The 24,139-nt window shown below is 36.8% G+C and overlaps 1 protein-coding gene across 1 annotated transcript; it reads right to left on the bottom strand.

Moving 5' to 3' along the window:
* Positions 1–2,017: 2,017 nt before the first annotated feature.
* On the bottom strand, positions 2,018–22,845 carry LOC150079567 (putative sodium-dependent multivitamin transporter). Its single transcript, XM_090383376.1, has 13 exons — positions 22,799–22,845; positions 10,328–10,690; positions 9,522–9,587; positions 8,670–8,789; positions 8,264–8,418; positions 7,996–8,136; positions 4,336–4,471; positions 3,997–4,201; positions 3,746–3,900; positions 3,104–3,321; positions 2,604–2,701; positions 2,268–2,352; positions 2,018–2,109 (listed from the first exon to the last, which is right to left on the bottom strand). Exons 2-13 carry the CDS (start codon positions 10,685–10,687, stop codon positions 2,052–2,054), a joined length of 1,797 nt encoding a protein of 598 aa, XP_090239502.1. The 5' UTR covers positions 10,688–10,690; positions 22,799–22,845; the 3' UTR covers positions 2,018–2,051.
* Between the last annotated feature and the right edge of the window lie 1,294 nt (positions 22,846–24,139).

The raw sequence follows: 24,139 nt of genomic DNA, 5'->3' as shown, positions 1-24,139 counted from the left end.
CTGAGGTAACTAAGATGCGGTGTGAAGTTGAGGTGTCTATCGAGTATAACGCCAAGGTACTTGACTTCTGTTTGGAGTTTAATGGTTGTTCCAAGGATTGGTAGATGTGTACTGTTATGTTCTGTTGTTAATCTCACACCCATTGTACCGAGACGACACTGTATGACACATTAAGCCAACGTGTGACCTCCTCCAGCGACTGTCCGGCTTCAAGTCGTCCAGCAGCCCGCCATCTCAAAGAACCATCTAAATGATGATGACTTGCCATCCTGAGTACTGGAGAAGTGACTATTCCATTGAGCAAGACAAAAAACGGAATGGTCGCAACCAGTGTTTTTAGAGGCATGAATAAATTGCATAATGTGCGGCTCTGTAAGACGATTGATCGATTTCTATTGGATACTCGAAATTTGCATGCCAGGATGCCTATTATATCAAATATTCATCAAAAATATTTTATTCTGTTAATTTTGTCGAGCAGTGCAGTTCAAGAATGTTCTGTTAAATAGAACTCAGTTCCAAGGCAGAAAATATGTAGTATCAGTCTCTTTTAAACAGAGATTTTTTTTCTTTTTGCTGTTCTTTCTGTAATAAATTAGCCTAATGAAATACATCACAAAGGACAAAGAATGTCCTTAAATATACAATAAAATATATCTTTAAACACCTTTATTAAAGATAAAACATATCTTTAACGACCATTAAAATGAATCTTCAAGGATACGTTGGTCCTTAAATAACATTTACAAAACTAAAGTATATCTGATAAGAAAATTTTAAGTTAATTATTTTGTAAATCCTCGTGGGTATAGGAACCAATTTTTTAAATGATTATAAGGGTATTCTGTTGAAAATAGATACCTGGGTGGGGGAGGGGGATATCTCATGATTTTTTGATGCCAAAAAATAATGAAAGATGATATCCTGGAGTGAAAAACAGCTCATGGCATTGATCGAATTCAGTATAATTGTTGAATTACAGTGCAGATGTGACTGGCCATCTGCGACTTGCGAGTCAACGGTGAGTCACCCATTTGCTGACCCTGTTGACGAGAATTCCATTTCACGGTTCATGTTTATGATGGTAAATGGATGCGACCCACAAGTGTATCTCATGTGTTGCGCACATGGTTTAAAAAATCTTATTTTGGCATTCCTGTAAAATTACACTTCTTTTGACTTGTGTTATTTTTCTAAAGAAGGTATGATATATTAAACTCCACTCTATATAGCACGATATTTGCGCCCATTTTAATTTTTTCCTAAATTAAGTTAAAGACAATCATGGTATTGATACACACCTTGGTTATGCAACGTACCCTTGTAGATATACGCTTTAAAGAAGTTTAAAAGTCGATATCACCAGGTCCTGTTCATTTATACAACTTTCTTGAACAACTATCTTGATGCGTCTGTCTTCAGGATTCATAGCACTCAGTTTATCACCACAGAGCTGTACAAAATACCCTAAAATGCACCTGCTTTTCAGACATACCTATCTGAAGGGCTTTGCATAATAAAAGGAACCAAACAGACTACTACGTTGTAAACTACTGAATTAGAGATTACAGCGCGTAATGTATGTGTTATATCCCGGAAGAAAACTCACAGCCCTTTCTTTCTTTCTTATTAAATCGGATACTTCCTGCGGTGTGATAAGCTATTACAGAAATATTTCGTATCTGTGAACTAGTAAACAAATCGGATCTTTAGTAGCCAATGGAACTTGATTTAATAATCGAGGAAATGGTTCTCATTCGGTTCAGATTTATGAACAAGAATCAATTTATTCTCAACCCAATTAATTTAGAATGTTTTAATCAACTATTAAACAAAATACATCGAAAATATGAAACAATACTTGTATATACAATGAGGATGTCGATCACCCACACTCTTACCACATTTTGTAGTACATTATTTCTTTTTTGCAGTATGTTTTATTCTTCGAGAAAAAACAATACATTCAGTTCTTAGTTATGTACAAAATAAAATTAACAGATGAGTGAAATAACTTCTTGGTCCTCAAGGTTTTGAGCAATCATTGGCGGTCAGGTCTTCGTAGTGTGGACTTCTACTGGCATCAGCAGAGGAATTTCTACGAATGTGCTGTAAGAAATGAAGGATTACAAATCTGACCTTGAAATTTGTAGTAAAAGTGATAAAGAGATAAAGTTGTCATTTTTATAGATTGGGAAACAGTGGAGGTTTTTATAATTAAGGTCCTTAGCTGCAATTTCATATTAAGTTTATATCGATTTACTTACCTAATACTTTTCTCATTTTCGTCAACTTTTAGCCATTTCCTCAGATATGGACTAATAAGTTCTGGAGAGATATCTTTCTGAGATCCTAAAAATAATAGTAAAGAATAGCTATGTTCTAATAACCTGTCTTTGTAATAGTTATACGAGAGTTTTTAATTAAACTAAAATATTTTGTAATATGAAATTTTGAGTTTAAAATTTCTCATCGTGAGAAATTTCTAGTAGCCCTCTCTTGGATACAATACAATAAAAAGGGTTTATCGTTTTTAACTTACTTGTTTATAACAAGAGTTTATAGTTCATTTAAAACTTTTATAGAATAAATGTGATCATTACCTGTTAGGAGACTGCAAATGTATCCAGAGATAACAGTCGTTGCCCACCCGAAGAAAGATATCCATAGAAAAGACACTTTAAACAAAGGGAAGATGTACCTAAAATACCAAAACATATATTACTCAATATTCAATATAATGCAAGAAATATGTATTTTATAGACATCTATATTGCTGTATAATTTCTAAAATATATGAATCCAGGATTGCAGTGAAGCACTGTCACTTGATGAAGTGATGACTTCATAGATTTTCAAGTCGTCTATGAAGAGCTGGACTTTGACCATAAAAGAGTTGAGGTCAAAGTGCGAAGGATTTGGTTTATGTTATGCTTAAGATTATGATTTACTCCAAAAGACGAAGCTAAATCCAGGAAGAGAACATCGACTACTTTTCTTGATTCAGGCCTTTTGGCACAAGGAATTTATTGGGCAATTGTTAGACTTCAGCAATTGTTTCATGACATATTTGACCAAGACATATAGATTACCATCTACTTACTTTTCTTTAGCTTGAGCTACGACATCTACTATCACACTGGAATCATTAGTCCATGTACTGTACATCAGTTTCTCTTTTGCATAGGCAACGACGCTGTTGTTAATATGTGGGCATTCTACAGATAATGGTAACGAAAGCGGCTTGTGTTCTACAGAAATAATTCCGAACCCAAGCAAGGCAGCCACTGCAGTTCCAGCAACAAGCCCGAAAATAACACCCTGAAAAATGCAAAATATTATTAACATCATTGAATAAATCAGAAATCACAAGAGTCAAAACATGCATCTATTTGAATAACGCTAAACTAATGAAAATCCATATCTAAAATTCTTCTATTTCATGAGTGTTTGCATTAAATTAAAATCCCTGAATATATTTCAAGTCTCTGTGAGTTTCCTAACTTCTAAGTTAGTAATTTATAAATTCTCTAATTCTAAATTAGTAATTTATAAATTCTATAATTCTAAATTCTAATTCTAAATTCTGATTCTAATTCTAAATTACTATTTTATAAATTATATAATTCTGATTCTAAATTATAAATTACTAATTTATAAATTCCATACTTCTAAATTAGTAATTTGTAAATTTAAAATTTTCTCAGTAAGTTCTATGAATAATTTGATTCATTAAAGTGAATACCTTTTCATTTGTCCTGACAGTAAACATTCCTAGAAGGAACATTGCTAATACGGGTCCATTCAGCATGCCAAATATGGTGAGGGTAGCCTGGACGACCCCGTCGAAAGATGCAATCACAAAGGTCAATGCGATGCAGATTAATCCGTAAAGAAGAGCTGAAGTTAATTAAAAACAAAAGGTGTAAGTTCGTTTCTTTGAAAACATCGTTGAAATCCAATTTTAATTAATTCATTTGAACATTCTTCACTCACCAATGATTTTGGATATTAGGGCCGAATGTTTCTTAACGAATGATGAAGGACAGCGTATTTTGATGACATCTTCCATTGTCACAGCAGTTAAAGAATTAACAGCGGATGAAACACTACTCAGGGCTGCACTGAATATTCCTGAAATGCATAGACCAGCGATTCCAGGAAAGGCAGATAGTGATAGCATCACGAAGTATGGAAAAAGCTGTAATCAAAAACGTAAGAATATCACAGAATATCGACAGAATTATAGTCATTAATCAAGAGGACAAGGAAATTAATAGATGGTCATTTATCAAGCAATATTGAAATTTTAATTGAGACAGGATGATGGCTTACTTTGTCGGCCGAATTCACTTTGTTATTTGGAAGTTGAATGGGATCGCACTTGTAGAAATACGCATACAGAAGTAGCCCAACGAAGCAGCATGAAATTCGAAAAACAGTCGACAGAAAAGCACCCAGGAATACAGCCCTAAGATCCATAAAAACTACAGTCTTAAGGCATGTAAAAGAAGGAATAATTTTATAATACAAAGTATTCTGTTTTATGCTTTCATTTCTTACTAAATGCCTAATCAGTTGAATGAAAATACTGTAATTACTACAGAAAAACCTTGTTAAAGCGCATTAGGTGACACGTGAGCTTCATATTAACGAAATAAATGACCACATGACTGAGATAGAGCAGAACGCCAGTTATCCGAAATCCCGATTATTCGAATACTTTTCGTAGTTTCTTCAGCGATATTTTCCCCCTAATGATAGTGAAAGATATCGACACTTTTAATTTTCACTGTAAGAAGAGTAAATTTCATCCAGGTAATTTTTGCACCAACCATGCCGATATCATACACAAAAATTTAATTTACAAAAAAGCTACTATAGTTTCGCCATTATATAAATTACTGCAAATGAAACGTTAGGGATGTTGGCTGGAGGCGCCACGTGTGCAGACAGACTGTTTTGTAGGAGAGAGCAGGAACAATAGAAGCCAATTCAGAAGAACAGTGTCCATGGAAGTATCTGTAGAAAAGGGCATGCAGCAGAAACAGTACATCTATGAGACAGAGAGTGGAGAGACTCTATTAGAGATCAGTCATTAATCAATCTAACTGCCCACTTCGGAACGGAATCAAGAAGCCTGAGAGAGGTTTCGGGGGGCACCGCCCCAGATGTGGGAACCATATTCTCTGGTAGGGCGGATTTGCGATTTGTACAGAGTGAGCAGCTGTTTGGAAGAAAAGTAACGCCGAGAGCGAAAGAGAAAACCAAGTTTTTTAGATGCAGAGAAAGCAATATTTGTAAATGTGCTTGTGCCAAGAGAGATTGGAAGTCAGGGTAATTCCCAAAAGAGATATATCAACTTGTAAAGAAATCGGAGTGGCACCAAAGATAAGCACAGGAGCAGTAGAATCCTTTTTGCGAGGTATAAGACAGGACTGAGTTTTAGAAGGATTCAAATGAACTAAATTGTCTCTGCCCCACTGGAGAATTACCTGGAGATTGGCATTTAAGGAATTATTAGCAGATTTTCGAGAAATTGAAGCTGATTGAACAGAGAGAGGTTTCTCAAACTGGAGCGTCGAATGCAATGTGCTATCATCAGCAAAATTATGGATAGGAGTTGCGGTCAATGGAAGGAGGTCATTAATATACAAGGGGGAAAGAGCGTGAGAAAGAACTGAACCTTGGGGAACACCAGCATTAGTGCAGAAGTTAGAACACAGAGAGTCATCTACCATCACCCTCAGAGAGCGGTCAGAGAGAAAACTGGATACCCAATTACAAAAAACAGTTGGCAAACCATAAGATGGAAGCTCGTTTAGCAGACGTTTATGCCAAACACGATCGAAAGCCTTAGAGATGTCAAGAGGAACTGCACCAGTGGATCGACACTGACGGAATCCATACTGGCGATCGTTCATCAGACGGATGGTTTCTAGGTAGTTTAAGTGTTGGGGTTAATTGATTTCTCCATTACTTTAGAAAGAGTAGAAGTAATTGCAATGGGACGATAATTGGATGGGAGGGATTTGTCACCCTTTTTAGGAACTGGCTGGATATGAGCAAATTTCCAAGCAGAAGGAAAACACCTTTGGAATAAGAAAGTGAAAAAAGACGGCAGAGAATAGGAGTACGTTCAGGAACCCAGGTTTTGAGAAAAAATGGAAAAATACCATCGGGAACTGAAGCTTTCTTAGTATCAAGGTTCTTTAAAATTCTTCTCACATCCTTTTGACGGAAGACCACAAGAGGAATTGAATGGAGCGTGTTGGGAATTGTGGGAGGTGTTTTACAAAAATCATTAATACATGAGTTGGAAGAAACATGGAATGCTAGGAGGTCAGCTTTATCCTTGGCTGAAGTGAAAATAGAACCATCTGGTTTTGACAGCGGTGGAAGCAGAGATGAACAAAAGTTGCGGCCAATAACTTTGGCAAGAGACCAGAACGCTAGGCTACCATTAGGGCAAGAATCAAGTTTTCTGCTCTTAGCCTGTTCAAAATCTAGTCTGGACTGGTTAATAAGTGCTCTACAATTGTTGCGAGCTCTAGTGTACGCAAAAAATGAGACTGAAGAACTGGAAACAAGTGAATTACGATATGCAACATTCTTCTCTTGAAAAAACTTAGCACATTTATTGGAAAAACAAAAGTTCAGATAAAGGACGAGATTTTAAGGTGGACTGTGGAATAAAGGATTCCATTCCTACCAAAATAATTTCACTGATATGATCTGAGCAAACGTTGACATCAGAAGTTTTGAAACCGTAATCCGACCAAGGAAAAGAAGAGAAGAAATCTGGCAGGTCATCCCATTTTGCATTCTTGTAATGCCAAACAACACGAGGTTGGGAATAGCTATGAGATAAAGGCTCCATTGGAGAGAAGAGACAATCACCAAGTTTTGATCTTAGGTGCCTAAAGGACCACTCATTTCAACCGTGTACCTAGAAGGGTTGTTTGTGAAAAAAAGATCAAGCGTGTTGGCTGTATGGTTGGGATCGTCTTGTATTCTTTTAGGTAAATGAACAATCCGTGCAAGGTCATTAGTAATTGCAAAAGCCTCAACATCTCGACCAGTTGGGTCAACGTGACTAGAAAACGGATGGCAGCTGGAGTTGTGAACATCAAAATCGCCAAAGAAAATTACCTCACTGTTAGGAAAGTTGGACTGGAGAAAGTCAAGTTGCAAAGAGAGGAAGTCAAAGAGTTTCAAGTGATGAGCGGAGTTGGGAGAAAGGTAGAGACAACAGATGAATTTGACAGAATGAGGCAGAGAGATTTTAAGGCAAGAAGATCGAGAAGAGGTGATTCCAAATTACCAAGTCTCTGACAGGAAATATCGGAACGGACATATGCACAAGTACCACCTTTGAGGCGAAAGGAATCATACAGCGAATAATTTGGGCAACTGAGATGAGCAGTAGTTGAATCAACTGATAACTGAGATTCTGTCAGAAAAGTACATGGGGTTTGGCAGACTGTAAGTGGAAATGGACATCATTGAGATTAGAACTGAGACATATATATTTGTGAAATGAACTAGGAAGTGATTGGGAGGTTTAGTTTATGATGAATAATATTTCGGCAACCTACAACCGGTGAAGTGCTTAATGCCCTTTAGAACGCTGTTCGATCAGTCGAATCGGATGAACTGAATGAAAAACAATTTATGCGTTATATGGAAATAAAGAATCTTGCAGCAGAAAAACGGTTGGTACTTTCTGAAACACCCTTGGTACCAACGGTTTCGGATAATCGGACTCTACTCAAATTAGTTTTGTCAGTGGGACTAATCCTAGGTTAAAATAATTTTTATAATAATACATAGCACTTTACATGACTTTCCTGTATTTTTGATCGAGACAGTTAATAAAGAAATCAAAAACAAACAGTGATCCATATACGAATTATTAATTTTGTTCATTAGTTTTCTTTCAAATTTGATCTTAAAAATCAATCGTATTCCAAGCTCCCACCTGTGTTTTCTTACCATTTCGCTTTAGTTAAGGACCGGACCGTTAGAAGGCGTTGAACTTGCATCTGGTTCGTTCCGTACATCGATATTCCCATTATTATACCAGAAAGCAACATATTCCAAAATGAGTAACGTTTGTAGAAGTCCAGTTGAAATCTATGTAAAAATAATGCATATATTACCTTGTGCAGTTGCAAACGTGATAATTGCTAGCATTATATGACGGAAATAGTTTCTGTACACTTAATACTGTATGCGAAATACAATAATAGGAAATAGTTACCCTAATGAATCTATTCGTCCCCCTTCTACTCCAATATCCATCACCTTCCGGAATCCACCAACATCAACCAGTCCCTTGCCTAAGACAATAAATACTGCAGCGAACATGAGAATAGCTTGAAATAAATCCGTCCATAAAACTGCTTTCATCCCGCCCTGCATAAATCAAAAACATTTTCTATAAAATAGGATGAAACAATGCAACAGGCAAATGAATTTAGAATTATAACATTAAAATGAGGAATTGAAGAGTTTCTTTCATGCTTGAAAGTCGACTTCCGTTTATTTTCAAACAAAAGGGAAAATGTACGTTATACAACAGTTACAATTTAATATTATTGAAATTATTTTAACTAGGGAATTGAATTGTTTGCTTATTCAGTCTGGTAAGGGAAACACATATTTACCATTGTGCAATAGAACGTACACACCAGTCCAACCGTTACAATTGATATCCAGTTGGAAACTCCCATAACAGCGCTCAGTGCTATAGAAGGGGCGTATAAAACTGCAGCCATAAAGAGAACCTACAAATATATCGAACCAACAATTTAGAATTATATAACAGAAAAGAATATTGTTTTCTGTTATTAAGAAAAGAATATCTTTTACCACAAAAATGGTTAAAAGTCGGCTTGTTAAAAATTGTATTCCATTATACTACTGGCTGAACTGTTGTAGAATTTATTTATAATATCGTGATTCACAATTTCAGTTAATGATTTGAGAAAAAGTACAAATTACTTAATTTCGTATTTAAAAATTAACTCTGTTAATATCATAAACTCTATTCTTCGTGAAGATTTCAGATTGATATATAATTTACCACCCTGGATGCAAAACTCGAGGTCAATATCGTGAACAAACAATGGACATTCCAGAACGATTTTCAAAATGATTTTTACACAGTCCAGTTCCATAATCAATGGAACATTCGGTTCAAAGAATAATTTCTCGGTTTGAATCTCTATAAACCATTCTTAGAGTAGAATGTTCCATTTAATACGATATATTACAGAAAGGAATTGATTTACAAGAATAATTGGTCCTAAATTGAGGCAATAAGTGAGATGAATCATATACGTGTCAGAAAAAAAAATATTAATGTGTTTGTTGAAGTTTGCACTAAGGCAACTAAAGCCATGAGTCATCAGTGAATCGTGTCTATAAACAGAGCATATTTTCCAAATGATTATCTCAAATATTTGTATTTCAATGCACCTATTTCCAAGTTATCGACAGACAGTTCAAACACTTACCATTTGAATTAAGAAGAGAAACGAGCACACTGTTCTAACTGAGGATCCGAACCTTCGTTCCAAATACTGTAAATAAATTTCAATAATGTTAAGGTGCTACTCAGATTGGGTTTTCTTCATGAAAAATGATTGAGAAAAATTTCGACTTTAATTTGTCAATGAAAAACAATTCATCAAAGTCAAAAGTCATACTAGTTAATGAAAGTTAAATGGACATAAAAGGTAAGAAGGTCATAAAATTTAAATAAGGTTAAGCAGTGATAACAGTTAATGAAGGTAAAAGGTTAAATGTATATAAAATTTAAGAATGTCAAAGGTCATATTGATATAAAATTTAAGAATGTCAAAGGTCATAATAGTTAATGAAGATTAAAAGAACATAAAAGTTAACAATGCTTTTATGTTTAATTCACGGAATTTAAAGTTGACCTTCTTAACAGTTATTGAAAGTTAAAGAGATATAAAATTTAACACAGAAAGAAAGCCGAAAACCGTCAGAAAGCCAAAACAGTTAATGAAAAAGCCATATAAGTTAAAAAGGTCAAAAGATCATAATAGTTAAAAAGGTCAAAAGATCATAATAGTTAAAAAGGTCAAAAGATAATAATAGTTAAAAAGGTTAGAAGGATATCTCAGATAAGAAGACTAAATGGTCATAAAAGTTAAAACGGTCCAAAGATCATAATAGTTAAAAAAAATCAAAAGATCATAGTGGTTGATGAAGGTTAAAGTCATAAAAGTTAAGGTCAAAAGTTTTAAAATAAAGTGTTATTTCACGGATACAGCTGACTAGTAAAAATCCATACCTCGTTCACTGTATAATTGGTGATTCCAAAGAAAACAGGTAAAATAAATACAGCCGATATGAAGATTCCTATGTTATAGCTGATGTTTAAAACTATGATATCTATGCCGAATCGATAGACTTCTCCGGGAACACCAATCATCGTTGAGCCTGACTGAAAACTTGCCATCAAAGAAAACACTATTGGCAGGATGTTCATATTTTTTCCGGCTAACAAGAATTCAGAATTCGTTTTCTGCCTGCCTCCCGAAAACCGGAAGTAGATTCCTATGGAAGCGGAAATTGTTAACATTGTGGCGATTACTACGTAATCTGTAATTCCCAAAGCAAAATCCATTCCCATCTGTGTTGGAGAACTCATTTCCTATAGATAAATAATTAAATAGTAATTTAATGATTTATAAAAACAAACGTGCATACACGGATAATATATTTTGCTTTTAATTAAAATATCTGAAACAGGACGCTATATATTAATTGTTTTATTAATTTTTATACAAAATATGCATATTTTTATCTCTTATTAACTATTTATAAAATATTATATACATATATAATCTATACGTATATAAAATTCATATTATATCGAGATAATAATTCAATCTCGAATATGAAGAGCACTCATAAACTATTATGATGACTGCTGCTTTTGTATGGTGAACGAAATATTTTATTTCAAAGTTTAAATTACAGTTTTGTGTCTCCTCAAAAAGAATATAAAATGTCAAAGAAAAGGAAATACAGTGAGGATTATGTGAAATTTGGGTTCGTGCTGTCTTGACTGTGATGGAACCGAAAAACGTGATAGCATGATTTGAGGCCTGCAAAACTCCAAGAGTATTTCACAAAAGTGCATCTAGGAAAGTCTGGAGACTTTCTGGAGTCGCTGAAGCAGAAGAAAGCTCGATTCCACTCATCAGACACTTTACCCAAGTTGGGTTTTGTATTGTAAGAGTACACACTTACAAATATAATGGAACTATTTTTTATTTATATGAAATAATTGAAGTAGGGAAAAGAAAATGGTAAATATTAAAGTTCCAGTATTAAGTTTGAATATCGTAAATATTGAGATTTGAATATGAGAATTATTAAGGTTTGAAAATACTGCATTCAGATATAGGGAGGTTACAAATGGTGTTAAATTAACAGAAGTAACAAATACTGTAGTTCAAAGAGGGTCAACTGAGAGTAAACAAAACGGTGGCCATACTAGGGAAGGAAGGAGTGGTCAATTGCAAACAGGCGAGAAAGGAGTTACTAAGGGCAAAAAAATGGGATTGTGGATACAGTTAATTAAGGACGTTTGATCTAAGCTGCATACGAGTGGACGTCTGGCGTTTTCGTCAAAAGAAGACAGTGCCAGTGTGGCGATTTTTAGATACTTGGCGACCTTTAGCAAGGGAAGTGTAAACATGAAAAGGGCTACTTTTGGAGGCGCGCTGCACATACGAAAGAGTGATTTTCTGGTGTGTGAAAATTAACAGGTAAAAAGAAAAAAATCACAAGGGAGGGGTTTGGTTTGTTCATGAGGGAGAGAGTTGTGGTTAGGTTTTTTTTAGCAAATAGGAGAGAGTGAGAAACTAAGTATAGTATTGGGATTGGTTGAAAGTCCTGTGGGAGGCATTCGAAACTTCTGAGAAAAAAGAGCTCGGATATGAGTCAGAGGAAGAAGACAGTTTGGGAGTTCACTTTGGAGAGAGAGTTTGGAATTCGTGGAAGCGAGATGAAGAAGAAGAAGAAAAAAGGGAGTGAGGCTGAGGAGAGGTGAGAACATGAAGAATTTCCAGATTTACAGTTTAGAGTTGAAGTTCCGGGGTTTGGAAATAGGGAGATGAGAGAAGGGAAAAAATAACGAGAGAGTTATGGAAAGAATGTGGAGAGTTGTTTTTTTTTGGGAAGTGCGGACGAGTGGGAAACATATTCTGAAGTATAAAGTAAAGGCAGAGAGAGAGAGAGAGTCCAGTTGTCGGGTGGTCGGAGTGTCTAGCAACGTAATCGCATGCTGCATTTCTGAAGCAAAACATGTGTAGGAAGCTACACGTGCATCTAGGGTAAGGTCCCGTCGAGAGTGAATCCGGTATGCAGATATGTGAGTCGAGAAATCTACGTGAGAAGAAGTGTCCAGTCCACGAGCCACCGAATATGAGATAGGCCACCAGAAAGATTTGAAACCGACGTGAGAAGCCTGTCTGCCACGAAGGAAAACCAGAGTGCAAAGGAATTAAAAGTAGCTGCCAATTTCGGTACCCAAGGCTGTTCCAGTTTTCATTGAATCCCAAACTCATAGACTCATAAGTTAAACTCTGTGAGAAATTTGTTTGATAGTGTCTTTCAAAGGAAATTTTTTTTGTAATGTACAATTAAATTGTGGTAGATTATGGATAAAGTTTATGACCATTAAATGATGAAAGGGGACTAAAGAGGTAAGGAAAGAAAAAAGAGAAAAGAGGTAAGAAAATATAAGGGAATTAATAATTGAATAAATTGTAGGCGTAGTAGGATGAGAATGTGATAATCTGTATTATTATTCTAGACAATCTGTTAACAGATGATAAAATAACAGATAAGATTCTAGGTAATGAGTTAATGTGTAAAAGAGAAAAAAAAGTATATTTTTTTTATTCAGAGACCTTGAGAGAAAGGAAGAATCCTGTCCTGTATTAGAAAGGGGAGTAACGAAGATAGAAATAAGTGTTTCGTAGAAAGTACTACTGATGTAAGGTGATGAAATTAGAAATTGATTTGATAGACATTGGTGATTTGTAGTAAGACTCAACTTCTCTTTCTTTACAAGTTTTGTACTCAACAAAGACACTCCTTGAGGCTTTCTACGAAGTGACATATCTTATCGAAAAGAACAAAAAGCCTAACACATTTGGTGAGACTCTGATCAAGCCTTGTGCCCTTGAAATAGTCCAAGCTTGTAAGGACCCGTCCTTACATTAATTAATAAAAATTGTTAAATATTATGAGAATTTAACTGTAATATGAATAGTGGTTTTCTGGTAAAAACAACATCAGTTAAGTAGCACTGGAATTCAAAAATACCTTCCAGTCACTCCCTGTTTAGTTGTAGTTTGTTTGTATGGAAATTCTTTGACGAGTCAGTAAAAGTAAATAACCGTGACAAATCCCCATTAAGACAGAGGCAGATGCACCATAGTAAGGGCCAAGAGCACTTAAGTTGGCTCTCTTAGAAATTTCACGGTGGAACGCTAGTAGAGGTGGGCGACGTCACCAGGTGTGCGCGCGTGAGGTCACGGGAAGAGCTGTGACGTTTCTCAGTTAACCTGAACTTCCGCCTCTCGTTCTAGATGGTTCTCGTATATTCTAGGCCACGGAAGTTGGGAAGAAGACCCGCCCACGGAAGATGAGAGGAGACAAATGAGAGCACAGGAAAAGGGATGCGCAGATCTCCTATTGGCCAGGAAGAAAGTGGAGAGAATTTTGAGAGGGAGATTAGGAAGAAGTTTTCGTGGCATTCAGGGAGAAGCTTTCGTGGCATTCGGAAGAAGTTTCGGGGCATTCGGAAGAAGTTTTCGGAGGAGTCGGAAGAAGTTCTCGAAGCGGTCTGGAGAATGATTTGAATGAGTTGGAGAACGATACAAAGCAGAGCAGTAGTCTAATTTGGGTGATAGCTGCAGCCCTGAGGTAGATGGAAGCAATGATAGAAATTCTGCGTATCCCGACAGCCCGTAGGAATGTTCACCTGTAAGCATGGAAGCCGTAGCAAGGAAGAATCACATCCTGAAATTTATGTAGGCAAAGCCAGTCGAATGAGTGGTCGAACCATTGACCTACTCGAAAACCCCTCTATCCACGGAAGAAGAAATGCTGACCGGTAAAGAGTATGCGACCCTGATTGATTCCAGCCGTGCAGTATCCGGTAGGGAGACACCATAAATCACCGAGATCCCCAAATGAGCGCCCCCGCATTCCAGTACCTGAATGACCGATATGAAAGGAAGCCGAGCAGAGAGGGAAGTTCCAGGCCTAACACGTAAGTGCTAGAGAGTTTACCAACATAGGTGTACTTAATTTATTAAGGAGAGGACTTTAAGATAACTAGACATATATGGTTAAGGAGGGAGGTTTAAGTAATGAATATATGAATAAAAGGGTAATGTATTTAAGACGGACGCAGCCTATAATTTGAAGTGAAGCTCCTCATATTTATGCTTTCTGGAAGGAGAGATTATAATAGATAACTGAGAATTGTTTAAAGTTGGGAAAGGTTTTTATAATATGTATGAAATTAAAGGTTGAAATTTCGATTTATTATGAGTTGATTTGTGGAGAGTATTTCTGATTTAAGTAGGGGCTAATTAATAAGTGATATATAACGGTATAGAGGATTAACTGTTCTAAAGGGTAATGTTAAATTGAATTGATTAATATTTCCTGTTGACCTGATTGCAGAAAGGGTGTCTGATTGAATAAATGCAATTTTTTTACAAATTGAGACACGAACTCTGAAGGTTTTTGTGAGCCAGTTCATTGGCTGGTAGTTGTTGGTTTATTATACAGACTGTTCATAAGAAGAGTGGGAAGAATCTATGTAAAGCGTATGACACGACCTATTGAAGTCCCTGTAAAGAACATGAAGAGACACCATGACATAATGAATAATAATGTGTATTAGAGTAGAATATCTGATGATGAAACAATTGAGTTTGAACAAGATATTTACACATATAAAGGTTAATGAATTAACAAGTCACCAGCCAAATATAGTTTGACCAAACACTATTGCTAATTTCTGTATGATATGTTAATAAACATTGTTTTATTTTACATTCATGTGTTGGAGTCTGTCATTCCGAAACTCAGCCAATCCTGTGGAGAAATACTTAAAGTAATTAAGGTCCCCTACGAGTCAGGTAATCTTCTGAGAACAAACAAGTCAGATGCTAAGTGGGAGGATTGGACTACGGGGATGTACATATATAAAGAGGGGATATATAAGTAAAAAAAAATTAAAATATTAATGCAAAAGGAAGATACAAGATACAAAAAAAAATAACCCCATAAGTAATAAACGTTACCCCGACCCCCACAATTGGCGAGCGAAAGCCAGGATAATTCTGCACAACGGAAGGCTGAGTTCAGAACGACAGGAAAATAGATATACATGTATATATATATGTAATCCAGTTGCTGAAACTGATAGAAAAAATTCAGCTGGCGAGCCAGAAAGCGTAAGTTAGAATTATATATGTTTTACTGAGTTGATTATTGTTGAATGAATTTTAGATTGAACAGGTAAATAACGGTGGATTTTAGAGGCAAGTATTGATTTAGTGTTGAACTGGAAATTATTATTTATGTACAATTGAATTAATTAGTGAGACCGAACAGGGAAACTTCAAGGATAGATAAGAAAAAATTAATAAGTTTTATAATTATTGGGTGTTGAAATTTTACTAATTGATTATTGACCAATCAGGTAAATGTTAATGGTAAATTGAATTAGATTATCTAATATAGTTAAAAAATTGTAGAAAGATTAATCGGCAGACATATTAATTAGTTAAAGTTGATAGCTAGAGATTAATAGATATAAAATAAAAATGCCAAGAAAGGGTAGGAAACGCGGCGAGGACTGCGAAAATTTTGGGGGCCACAGTGACGAACATGAAGGCCAAGAAAAACCAGAGGTGAGAATGGTAAGCGGGGTAGCAAAGGGGTCAGGACAAATCAAATACAGCAAGTATTTGAAACCATTCAAGGGGGAATCAGGTGAAAGAGTGGAAAAATTTATTAATAAATTAAAGCTAATTAAGGATAAGGAAGAGCTAAGCGATATGGATGTCATAACTATAGGGGAATTTAAACTAGAAGGACAGGCATTAGAAAAATACAGGCAGGCTACAGTGGCAGAAGAAATAGTAACACTCCACAGATTCACTGAGACATTAAGAAAATTATTTGGGAAAAAGAATGACTTGTTAACCAGCATAGGAAAATTGGGAGGATACACGCAGACCACTCGCGAAACAGTAAGCGAATTCCACCAGCGACTTCTAAATTTAAAAATAAATACAGAAACATCGGAATCGGAGAAACAGGCATTCGAAAAAATACTAACTGGGCAGTTCATCACAGGGCTCAGGCACAATTTTAAAAAAGAAGTACTAAGAAAAAATCCAGAAACATTAACAGAAGCGTACACCCACTCATTAGAGGAAGAAAGGCTTGAGAACTTTAGCAGAAATACGGGGGCAAGGGAAATAAACGCAATGACCGACAGAAAGCAGCCTGAAACAGGAAAGGAATCGAGGGAGTGGGGAAGCGAAATCGAAGGGTTAGCTAAACATTTAAATAGCATCGAAAGAAAGATGGAGTGGATGATGGAAAGGCTCTCCTTAAGCAATGATGCTAGAGAAAATCAGCAACAAACGGAAGTGAAACAAAGATTGGGCACAGTTTCACGAACATACGAGGGGGGAGACAAGGACGGCGGTCGAAAATGGTGTTATAAGTGCCAGACCTCAGACCATTGGACCCGCTACTGCAAAGTGAAACAGGGTGCTAAAGAAAGCTGGGAAAGAGAAGAGTATTGGGAACGAGACAGGTACCCACACGTAAAAAACCCCAGAAACATGGACAAGCACAGGGAGGAAAGGCATTGCGCAAAACAAGGGGGGTATCGGAATGAACAAGAGCGCATCAACAATGCCGTAGTCAAGAGACATGGATCTTTTAGACATGCCCGCTGCGGGAGGCCATCATTACACTTAAACACCGCCAAAGGAAAGGCCATATCTTTAGGTGCGGTAAGTGCTAATGGCAGTAGAAACGACCTATTATATGTGAGAGGCAGCTTAGGAGGGGTACCAGGTAAGTTTCTGGTGGACACAGGAGCCTCGAGGTCTATTTTAATGTGGGACTACCTCATTAAATACTGCAAAAGGCCGAGTAAGGGAGATATAAGATGTTGCCGCGATTTTCTTGTGGAGGGGGTAGGTGCTGGAGAAATTCACACCGATTACATTGTCAGAGACAAGGTAAGAATACAGGGGTGTGATAACTTGGTGGCCCATTCATATTTTGTGGCAAACAGAATAAACAGTCGTCGACACGACGCAATACTAGGCACGGACCTCCTAAGGAAGTTAAGAGCCAAGATAGATGTGCGAAATGGCCGCATTACCTTCGGCAGTAATACCCAGGCGAGTCCAAAGGTAGACAGGAGGCGAAAGGCAGGCGTCAGAGCCCAGTATGAGCCAGAGAAAGGGGAAACTCCAAAGGAAGCTAGTGGGGAAGAATTAGAAGGGTGTAAGGCAAGCACAGATAATAAAGTTCTGGTTACACAAAACAAATTGGAATTAAATAAGAACACCAACACAAATAGGAATAATGGGGGAAAGTGCCAAGAAAAGGGGAGGGTGTTACACGTAGGAATTTTGGAAACGAGAGAAAGGGTCGGTTTACATTCAGGAGAGAAAAACATGAAGGGGGAGAGAATGGCTGTGATGAGAAGGATCGCAAATTAAATGGAGCAACAGAAATTAAAGGAATCGAAGGATTAGGAAATTACAGAACTGAAGCTTCCAGTGAGGAGAAGGCATACAAACTGAAGGAAATAAACAGGATGCAGCAAATGTATCTAGGAGCAGTATTCGACGAAAATATGGGATGGGAGTAGTTAATGAAGCTTAATATAAGTTTAAGTAATGTCTGGTATATAAGTGTAATTAGAAAATATAAAAAGGCAATTAGAGGAGATTGGCTGTCGATTAAGTGGATCTGGGATAAAGGAATATCCGTCTGAGGACAGAAAGGAAAAAAATTTATATATGGAATATAAATTTTTTTTAGGGGAAGAGGAATGCTATGTAAGGACCCGTCCTTACATTAATTAATAAAAATTGTTAAATATTATGAGAATTTAACTGTAATATGAATAGTGGTTTTCTGGTAAAAACAACATCAGTTAAGTAGCACTGGAATTCAAAAATACCTTCCAGTCACTCCCTGTTTAGTTGTAGTTTGTTTGTATGGAAATTCTTTGACGAGTCAGTAAAAGTAAATAACCGTGACAAATCCCCATTAAGACAGAGGCAGATGCACCATAGTAAGGGCCAAGAGCACTTAAGTTGGCTCTCTTAGAAATTTCACGGTGGAACGCTAGTAGAGGTGGGCGACGTCACCAGGTGTGCGCGCGTGAGGTCACGGGAAGAGCTGTGACGTTTCTCAGTTAACCTGAACTTCCGCCTCTCGTTCTAGATGGTTCTCGTATATTCTAGGCCACGGAAGTTGGGAAGAAGACCCGCCCACGGAAGATGAGAGGAGACAAATGAGAGCACAGGAAAAGGGATGCGCAGATCTCCTATTGGCCAGGAAGAAAGTGGAGGGAATTTTGAGAGGGAGATTAGGAAGAAGTTTTCGTGGCATTCAGGGAGAAGCTTTCGTGGCATTCGGAAGAAGTTTCGGGGCATTCGGAAGAAGTTTTCGGAGGAGTCGGAAGAAGTTCTCGAAGCGGTCTGGAGAATGATTTGAATGAGTTGGAGAACGATACAAAGCAGAGCAGTAGTCTAATTTGGGTGATAGCTGCAGCCCTGAGGTAGATGGAAGCAATGATAGAAATTCTGCGTATCCCGACAGCCCGTAGGAATGTTCACCTGTAAGCATGGAAGCCGTAGCAAGGAAGAATCACATCCTGAAATTTATGTAGGCAAAGCCAGTCGAATGAGTGGTCGAACCATTGACCTACTCGAAAACCCCTCTATCCACGGAAGAAGAAATGCTGACCGGTAAAGAGTATGCGACCCTGATTGATTCCAGCCGTGCAGTATCCGGTAGGGAGACACCATAAATCACCGAGATCCCCAAATGAGCGCCCCCGCATTCCAGTACCTGAATGACCGATATGAAAGGAAGCCGAGCAGAGAGGGAAGTTCCAGGCCTAACACGTAAGTGCTAGAGAGTTTACCAACATAGGTGTACTTAATTTATTAAGGAGAGGACTTTAAGATAACTAGACATATATGGTTAAGGAGGGAGGTTTAAGTAATGAATATATGAATAAAAGGGTAATGTATTTAAGACGGACGCAGCCTATAATTTGAAGTGAAGCTCCTCATATTTATGCTTGCTGGAAGGAGAGATTATAATAGATAACTGAGAATTGTTTAAAGTTGGGAAAGGTTTTTATAATATGTATGAAATTAAAGGTTGAAATTTCGATTTATTATGAGTTGATTTGTGGAGAGTATTTCTGATTTAAGTAGGGGCTAATTAATAAGTGATATATAACGGTATAGAGGATTAACTGTTCTAAAGGGTAATGTTAAATTGAATTGATTAATATTTCCTGTTGACCTGATTGCAGAAAGGGTGTCTGATTGAATAAATGCAATTTTTTTACAAATTGAGACACGAACTCTGAAGGTTTTTGTGAGCCAGTTCATTGGCTGGTAGTTGTTGGTTTATTATACAGACTGTTCAGAAGAAGAGTGGGAAGAATCTATGTAAAGCGTATGACACGACCTATTGAAGTCCCTGTAAAGAACATGAAGAGACACCATGACATAATGAATAATAATGTGTATTAGAGTAGAATATCTGATGATGAAACAATTGAGTTTGAACAAGATATTTACACATATAAAGGTTAATGAATTAACAAGTCACCAGCCAAATATAGTTTGACCAAACACTATTGCTAATTTCTGTATGATATGTTAATAAACATTGTTTTATTTTACATTCATGTGTTGGAGTCTGTCATTCCGAAACTCAGCCAATCCTGTGGAGAAATACTTAAAGTAATTAAGGTCCCCTACGAGTCAGGTAATCTTCTGAGAACAAACAAGTCAGATGCTAAGTGGGAGGATTGGACTACGGGGATGTACATATATAAAGAGGGGATATATAAGTAAAAAAAAATTAAAATATTAATGCAAAAGGAAGATACAAGATACAAAAAAAAATAACCCCATAAGTAATAAACGTTACCCCGACCCCCACAAGCTGTTCTCGGAAAGCAACAGAGGAAACACATTTTTCAAGTACTTCTATCAAACAACGTCATCAGAAGTCGCATTTTGGATATGTCATCTGATATCTTGGATCAGCTAATGGAAGAACTGAAAAAAGCCCTTTGGACTTCAATTGGATGAAAGTGCTGATTAGGCTCAATGCAATCAACTCTTGGCCTTTATGAGATATGCCACCGAAACGCGCATCAAAGAAGAGTTTTTGTTCTGTGAACTCCTGTTGGCCACCATAAAAGCTGCTGATGTGTACCAGCTAACTGACAAGTTCTTTTCAAAGAAATGACCTGGACTGGAAGGCAAAATTGGGCTACATATGCACCTTTCAAGTTGGGAAAGAAAGCTGGCTTTGGCAGAGGCCGTACAAAAAAATCAAATTATTATATTAGGGTCACCCGTAAATGATTACATATACCCGTTTATGTATTATGGCTGTAAATTGCGTATGTAAATATCCTCTGGTTGATTTGCCTGTTTTGCTGAACGAAACAAAAAACACAGTTTCTGTTGGGGCCTTGCTATCTACGCCTGAGACTGACTAACTCAGCCACGTAGTGAAAAAAGCCCATTAAAGTTCCTCGCGTCATCGACGGGATTCGAACCCGGGCCTCTTCCACCGGGTGTGGGGAGGATGGTGACGATACCACTGTGCTACCCGCGCAGAGGTGTAGCCTCCACAAGTGGTGGTAATCCATCACTTTCTATATTGTCGTGAACTGTAGTTAAAAACTCTTTCTCCAAGACAGAAATCACTATGGATACCGCTGTTCAAGCAGTGAGCTTCGTTCGGTTTCGATCTTTGAATCACAGGTTCTTCGACCTCGTGGGTACCAAAGTTAGTAGGATCGCCGTCCTATCCCCACCTGGTAGAAAAGACCTGAGTTCGAGTCTCGTCTATGACGTGAGGAATTTTTATGGGCTTTTTCACAACGTGGCTGGGTTAGTTGGTCTCAGGCGAGGGTAGCATGTTTTTTTCTCCCAGAAACTCGGGTTTTTCGCCCAGCAAAATCGACCAAAACATACGCAATTTACAGACAGTATATATTGAACAATAAGGCCTTTATTGACGATTCTCCTAAAATCCTGTTACAACAACAAGAGGCTCTTCAAAATATTCTGCCAAGAAGTTGGGGCTGCTCATAAAGTTTTTCTTTATTACAAGACGAACGCTGGCTGACACATGGACGTGTCTTCACTCCTGTTATGGAACTTAGAACGGAAATATAAGGGAAAAAGAAAACAAACTGTGAGAAAAGTTTGAAACTAAAGGTTTCATTGTATCGTCAATTTATTTTGTAAATATATTATCGCATTTGATGATCTCAACATTTCACTGAAAGGGTCAGAAGTGACTATTCATAATGCAAATGAGAATATGGCCGCCTGCCAACAAATTGGTGAAGGGAAGGAAAATGTTTTCCTTTCTGCAGAGGGCTTGTTACAGATGGTCCCAGATTGGATTCAAGGCGATATTTTGAGGCATCTGGAAGATCTCATGGATTGTTTTAATAAATACTTTTATTTATCAAAATTCCTCGCTTTACTGACGGGATTCGAACTCGGATCTTTTCCATTCAGTGTGGGAGGACCGTGATAATACCAACTGTGCTACCTACGTGGGCAAGTGATATGGAGTGATGCTTCCATCACTCCATATCACTTGTAGTGGACAGCTTTCTTGGTAATGTTAAGAGTGAAAATTACAAACTAGCTGACAATTTGAATGAAAATTACGGAAAAAATGGGAGGTAGAATGCCATTAAAGTTCAATTACCTTCATTGGAATCTGTATTTTTTGGGACCAAATCTGAGCGATATTAGTGAAGAACACGGGGAAAGATTCCACCAGGACAAACAGTCAATGAAGAAGAGCTATCAAGAGGAGTGGGTTGAAGATATGATGGGCAATTACATTTTGTTCTTGTTTCGGTACGATCAATCTGATCACAAAAGCCGAAGACTTTCAAACATACATTTTTAAGTTGTTTAGTTTTAGGAGCGTCAGCAACTAAGGCCTTGTTGCTCAGTGTATATCGTCTGAAAATTGCATCCTCTTGCCCTTAACAGGTTAAACTTTGAATCAGTTCAGTTTGATCCGTTCTGTACCATCTATCCGAAATGTCATACGATAACTGGTGCACCACAACCATAACAAAGAGCAAACGAAATGAAGCAGACCTTATGACCTGACATCTGATTTTGAATTCAGTGAATTTGCTTAGCCTGTACTTAATATTATTGAGCAATGAATGCTTTCAGTTTAAATAAGGTTTGAGGTAATATAAAACAATGTTCATTAAGTATTTCAGAAATATGTCATTTTTCTAGTTTTAAAATTTCTCTCCAAATGTTATTTTTGTTAGTTATCTAGAAAAATTAATATTTATTTTTAATTATGTCAAAAAAGAAAACAAAATAAGATCGCTTTTAATACGTATTTAACAGTTATCTACAATCAAAGTAACACTTACCTGTCGATCCAAGAGAAGCCGAAGTGTATCAGAGGTGTGATCTGGACATACCGTACTGGAGAGAAAGAATAAAGATGAAATCGGAATTTATATACTTCGATAAACACGTAATTTTCCCCGAGTTGAATGTAATAAAATACATATGCAATTCATTCATGTTTTCCCTCATCAGCTGAGAAATCTTAAGGATCAAGAAATGCTTTCGTCATCATTTATAATTTGAGTGAAAGTAGTTGAATTGAAAAGAGAATTATTCTTGCATTTAAAGTTTCCGGATGTTGAATGTGGGAGGATTTCAGCACCGGATATAGCGAGTGGCAAAACAAATTAAGTAAATTATGAATTTAAAGAATACGAAGAAGAAAATAATAATGGTAATTAATATTTTGTTGTAAGGTTTTAAGAGCATCAGCTACTAAGCTGATGCTCTTAAAACCCTACAACAAAAACATGTTGTATATTGTCTATAAATTGCGTGTTTTCTGAGGTAGATTCTGAGGTTGAGGGCAAACAAACCATGCTGCCCTCGCCTTAGACCGACTAACTCAGCCACGTTGTGAAAAAACCTATAAAAATTCCTCCCGTAATCGACGGGACTCGAACTCAAGTCTTTTCCACCCGGTGCGTCTTAAGCAACAGAATTTTAAGCTACAGAATACAAAAATTAAACGATGGTAGGACACTCACAAACTGAGGTTTCCAGAGACTTAAAGCTGCAAATCAATCAAGGCTATTAAGTACATTTTTTTAATTGATGTCTGAGATTTTATGGTTGTAATTTAACGTTTTGACACCACTGTAATATTTTTATTGGCCGCTATAAAAATATCCTTTTTTCAATTCTGTTGATTAATAAGACATTTTTTTTTTCGCAATTCACCAACAATTTCATCTTAATGAAAAGAGAATATTGAAACCGGATCTGTAGTTTGTTGCTTTCTGTCCTGTTTACAAAAGATAAGTTTTATGCAGATATAATTCAACCTATTTCCTAGATATGTGAAACTATCAAAACTTTCAGGAAATACCCAAGGTTATTTTTAGTGATAAATCAAAACGAGTTGCTGACTCTTCAATTATAATAGGCATAACGTGTCAGTTTTCCATAAATTGTGCAAGCTTCGGAATTGGAAACGGTTATTTCAGTTACAATTCTTAAAACATAAAGTTGGTGACACTGGAAAGGATGGAACTGTACGCTTGGTAGAATATCGCCTCTTTCGTCTATGAGCTTCATCACGATGAAAATAAAAATGGACATTACTTCTAGTTTGCACAGGTGCACACCTACAAAGGTAAGTATATATTGTTTTATTTGTGATTAAGAAATTACTGTATATT

Source organism: Mastigoproctus giganteus, chromosome 10 (genome assembly GCF_048544385.1).
Source record: "Mastigoproctus giganteus isolate SK-2022 chromosome 10, ASM4854438v1, whole genome shotgun sequence".
NCBI lineage: Eukaryota > Metazoa > Arthropoda > Arachnida > Uropygi > Thelyphonidae > Mastigoproctus > Mastigoproctus giganteus.
Note: the sequence above shows the minus strand (reverse complement) of the source record. Positions and strands in the feature narration are given on the sequence as shown.